Here is a 5,220-nt window from a genome sequence, read left to right as displayed (position 1 = left end):
ACAGGGCTTTCACCTGTAGCATCACCCGCACCACCCCATCGCTGAGCCACGATGCTGCTGAGGCCGGAGCCACCGCCACCGGCCACCCACCTACACCACCGCCACATAGAACCCCGTCGGCAACATCCATCGCCAACCCCCCGGCCGTGGCCACGGAAGACCGCCGCCCAAGCAAGGTGCTGCCACTTGACCGCATCTGGACGCCAGGATGCCTCACAAACCAAGCACAACAGCACACCACCTCCACCTCGCCGACCATGCCACCACGCCGCACCGCCCCACCATCATCCTCCGGACGTGGCCACCTGGAGCACCGACGGAGCGAGTCAGCCGCTGGGCATGGAGCTCCCCCAGATCGATTGTGGCTGACCCACCGCCGTCCATGCGTCATGCTGCTCGCGTCGCCTCAAGGCCATTATACAAAGGTATTTAAAAGAGAAACAATGATCCTAATAGGGCCTTAAAGGAATGAACCCTGGATCGTTCCGTTCAGAAAGAATGACGGTCAATACTACTAGCTCCGTCCCGATGTATAAGTCATTCGCGTAGTTCTAGGTCAACAATTTAACTATCTAAATATGTATCATATATGATAAAAAATAGTATATATTTAGAAACTACGTCCGTGCAGAAATCTAATGATATACTTTTCATGACATATAACATATATTTAAATCCTCAAATCGATAACCCAGAACTACGCAAATGACTTATACACCGGGATAGAGGGAGTACGAGCTTCCTTCCCGGCACATAGCTAGCATCCCCATGGCACGTGGTCCCACGTGTCATTGATACAGCAAAGATGCAAGAGTTGGAGAACGTCATTCTCTGTCATCCATACCAGGCAACACCATCATTCTATTAAATAGACCGTTTCTACAGCTCTAACCAGCATTAAAAAAACAATAATCCAGCACGCCGCACAAGAAGAATTCAGCAGAAAATGGTTTATGGCCTCAGCAGCAGCAGCAACATCTCCAAGCTGCCAACTAGGTACCGTATGCACGAGTGTCCGATAGCATGATGCAGTCTCAAAACATGAAAGGTCCAGCTACCCGGTCAGCTCGTGCTAGCGCTGGCGCCGGTGGCGGGGGCGGGGGCCTTCTGCTGCCGGGCCTTCTCAACAAGCGGCGTCAGCTGCTTCTTCTCTGCCAGCGCCTTGAGGAGGTTGAACAGGAACGGGATGTAGTTGTGCTTCCTCCTAACGTTCTCCGTCTTCCACTTCCTGAACTTCTCCTCCTCCATCACGATCTTCTCGCCCACGGACGCCACCGCCGACGCCACCTCCGCCAGTGCGCCGTTCAGGGACTCTTTTTCTGCGGCAGCGGTGGCCTCGTTGCTCAGCTCCTGAAGGATCTGCTCCCTCTTCTTCTCCAGCTCCTTCAGTTCGGCGGTGTACACGTCCTTCCTGTTCTTGATGATGGCCATGAGGTTGAACCTGATTTCGCTCTGCGAGTAGCGCTCGATCCTCTCCTGGATCACTGGCTGCACCATCTGCAGCCACCCGAGGTCCTCAGGCCCGCCCAAGTACTGCCCCAGGCTGATCGGCCCTTCCTTCAGCCCGTCCAGCTCGTACAGGACGCCCTCGAACGGTATGTAGCTTATGAAGTGGTAGACCTCATCATCCTTGGTGGCGGCCTTTTGCTCATCAGAGACAAACGGCTCTGGCCGTGCAAAGCTGTTGTGGGCAGCGCGGATGGAGTCACTGTTGTTGATAGCCAGGCCCTTCATGTCAGGGGCGAAAGCCCCTGTGAATTCCTTCAGATTTGATAGCTCTGGGCCTATGTCGATTTCTGGGCGGTTCATGAGGATTGAGAGGATAGCTTGAGTGGCACATGCATTCGTGATCACCTGAACATGACAAAATTAGACAAACAGTAATAACGCAAAGTACTAGATAGAGGCAGCTGAAGGGACAAAACAAAATTAACCTGGCGAGCAAAAAAGAGGTTTGGGTTTGGGTCGCTGACAACAGGCCGTTCATCATTTCCTCCAGGCATCCACTTGAAGAGAAAAATTAACCCATACACTGGCCTATGAGAAGTACGAGTAAGAAATATGTTAAGGACATCCAGAGAGAAGAGATTAATGACACTAACAACATAGATCCTCACTGTAGTTGACTAAGAGAGTCCACATCGAGAGAGTAAAGCTCCTCCACCTGTTTAATAATAGCATCACAATGTAAGAGATGGCTAATAGCTACATCCCAAAAATGGCATAGCTTGTAGGAGCCTTTTTCAGATATAAGTACATAACTGGAAACCTCAGATACAATGCTATCCATAAAAATTATAAAATCCACTAATAAAAAGTACATGCATAATGAAACTAAAAATAGAACCATAGTCTCATATGAACATTATAATAACATGAATGCACGAAAATAGATTAGCAGGTGTAGAAAAAAGCTTCAGTGAAGACGCCTTAAGTTTGCATTGGTTTAACAGTGGCATACAGGCATATATAAAACCCAACCACTGTCAGGATTAATATGTCTTCACATTATATCCAAAGCCATTTGACTGGCCCACAACATTTTCTTCAAAAGTTTCTCTTATCCTAGAAAGTTACTGTTATTTAAACTCAAGTGAATCTAATCATAAAGGATTTGTTCCTTAAATTCAGGTCCATGTCATCACAACTAGTATAGCAGTACAAGTTCATCATAAGACTTCACTAATGTATACTCTGCTTATCATAGAGACATAGTACAGAGCTGTAGAGGTAGTTCCTCGTTGCAGATTCAATCAGGGTATCATAAAATTCTTTAAAACAGAGAGACAAACCTACCCAGAAGACTCTTAAACTGCACAGTTCAACAAGCAATTCCAACCAAGTATTTTACACCATTGCATGACTAAATATCAAAACTAACTGATAACAGGTTTTATAGCTAAATTACATTCAGACAAGAAAAACAATGACCCCTGGAAGCTAACCTGTACACCTTTTACTTGCATCTCCTGAATCAACTCGGTGAAAACACCTGCAAGGCATAGGCTCTGGTAAAAAATATGCATATGCGATGTTCAAACGGTGACAAGAAGATTGCATCCCACTGTTAGTCTGAACAAAGAACAAAGACAGCATACTAACAAGACACAGAGCTCCCTATGATTAATCCATAAAGGATGACGACTTAAGCACTGGTATAACCAGTAAGTGGTTTACTCAAACTAGCATGGTGGATGTTTTATTTACACTTCAGCACATGATTTATTCCCCGCGAGAAATACAATTTGCTGTTTCTGAGCAGCAGCACAACTGACTTGGGGCTTTCTTCACAACTAGTTATGTACAGTGGGAGGTAAGGAACCAAGGGCCAGTTTTTTTGTACCTTATTTAGAGCTGTGGAAATAAGCTGTCCCCTACCCAGCTTATTTTAAAAGCCTAAACTAAAATTTTATTTTAGAAGCCTACTAATTAAACGTCAACTAGTAGGCTTCTAAAATAAAATATAAGTTTGGGCTTCTAGAATAAGCCGGGTAGGGGGCAGCTTAATCTAGAAGCCCAAAATAAACTACAAAATAACTGGCCCCAAGGATCCCTAGCCGAATCAAACTCTCAGGTGAAGCTATGAACATATGATGAAAATAAAAAGAGGAGCAGGCCTTCACACCAATGTGAAGCCAACAAATAGCATTCAGCCGTCCAACACTGATCCTCACAAGTACAGCACAGCATATACCGAAAGCGCGTTGCCTGCACCGCTCCATTGATCAAATCCCAAAAGCAGGCCATCCAATCCAATAAGTAAACGCAGCACTGACGGGATAACCCAGAGCCAGCGAACCTGTAATCCGAGCACACACAGCTAATCGAGGTAAAGGCGAGGGACATTGGCGCTTACCGGGGTCGGACTCGATCGTGCACCACGACATCCTCGCTAGAACCTCCGACGGCGCAGCAGCGAGCGAGGGAGGCGAACCTGCTTAGCAACACAGGCAGCATTGTCAGTACCCACTACTCAGAGTCAGATGGTATGATACGGCGCGTCAGACGCCACGGACGAAGCGCCCCCCAAAAAATCTCGGGGAGGGCGAGCTGGAACACGCTGCTGGAGCAACAGAATCGATCCCTCGGCCGCGGCGTCCTCGGCGGGAGGAGACGGGGGGCTCAGATTCGACTGCTCTGCCGGTCCGAGCGGGCTAGGTCAGGGCTGGCGTACCTGGGGGAGAGGCGGGACTGAACCTGCCTCCGCGCGCGCCGGGGGCTGTGGAGACGGCGAGCCTGGAGGAGTTCCGTCAGTCTACGGCAGCGGCGACGGGAGGGGGCGGCGGCGCGGGCGTGCTGACGAGACGAGACCTAGCTAGCAGAGAGGGGGAGGGAGGCTTGAAGAAGGGGGGTGGGTCGAGCCGAGCCACGCAAACCGACCGGGGGGAGGGCCCAAGATGGTCCTGGAAAACCTGACCTGTGGGACCAAGGCACAAAACATCATCTCCTCTAATTTCGTGTAACTGGAGTCATGGTGCAAGACTTTTTCTTTAATTTTTTGCAAAAAGAAATTTGTTGCAAAAGTTGCAACAGTGTCTCCATCGTCACGTCTATTTTTCTTTATAACAAAACCCTTGCTGCAAAAAATTGAAACATGTCCGGTCACGTCGTGCACTTGCGCAGTCATCGTTGTCGCCGTTCTGCAACAACGTCATTGTTGCAGAAACATGTCTCGGAGATGGTGTTGCAAACAACGACGCGGGCTAAGCGCTAGTAGTGGACGTGGGCGTACGTGCGCGGAGTTGTGGCTGCTGCCAGCATCGGTGGTTGCTGTAAACATGTTTCCTGAAACAAAGTACCAGTTGCAGAAACATAGAGACACAAGGATTGCTCTCATCCATATGATCAAGATTGCATCCGACGGACACGGAGGCGGCGGTCGTGCGCAAGGGATCAGTCGACTGAAGGCAAGCATTTCCCATAAAATAAGGAAAATAATTTACATCTACCGGCGGATCCTACTAATGCATCGACCTCCTCAAACAGTAGACACATGTCCCTGTGGTCCTGCTCAGCCTCTTTGGCTGGTCTTGGTTTGCCACGAAGAGCCGCCCAAACGAGATGAGGTCGGCGTACCCCGAGGAGACCACCTTGTCCCCTTCTTATCGATCATACCCATCGTTCGTAATGAAGGTGCCCTTGAAGGCCTCTCTGTAGGGCACCTGCCGGTTGATACGTCGCCAACGTATCTATAATTTTTTATGATTTCATGTTATTATC

The 5,220-nt window shown here is 48.8% G+C and overlaps 1 protein-coding gene across 1 annotated transcript; it reads right to left on the bottom strand.

Annotated features, from left to right (window-relative positions):
* Window positions 1-841: 841 nt before the first annotated feature.
* Window positions 842-4,365, bottom strand: LOC123401399 (ubiquitin carboxyl-terminal hydrolase 2-like). Its single transcript, XM_045095187.1, has 6 exons — window positions 4,175-4,365; window positions 3,857-3,934; window positions 2,946-2,992; window positions 2,118-2,164; window positions 1,935-2,037; window positions 842-1,854 (listed from the first exon to the last, which is right to left on the bottom strand). Exons 2-6 carry the CDS (start codon window positions 3,885-3,887, stop codon window positions 1,063-1,065), a joined length of 1,020 nt encoding a protein of 339 aa, XP_044951122.1. The 5' UTR covers window positions 3,888-3,934; window positions 4,175-4,365; the 3' UTR covers window positions 842-1,062.
* Window positions 4,366-5,220: the final 855 nt, after the last annotated feature.

Source organism: Hordeum vulgare, chromosome 6H, assembly GCF_904849725.1.
Source record: "Hordeum vulgare subsp. vulgare chromosome 6H, MorexV3_pseudomolecules_assembly, whole genome shotgun sequence".
In the NCBI taxonomy this organism is placed as follows: domain Eukaryota; kingdom Viridiplantae; phylum Streptophyta; class Magnoliopsida; order Poales; family Poaceae; genus Hordeum; species Hordeum vulgare.
This window is presented reverse-complemented; position numbering and strand designations above follow the sequence as displayed.

Coding starts and splice junctions, on each gene's coding strand:
- LOC123401399 (XM_045095187.1), bottom strand. CDS start 3,887: ATGTCGTGGTGCACGATCGAGTCCGACCCCG. Junction 2,165..2,945: donor TGCAAGTAAAAGGTGTACAG/GTTAGCTTCCAG, acceptor ATTATTAAACAG/GTGGAGGAGCTTTACTCTCT. Junction 2,038..2,117: donor GACTCTCTTAGTCAACTACA/GTGAGGATCTAT, acceptor TACTTCTCATAG/GCCAGTGTATGGGTTAATTT.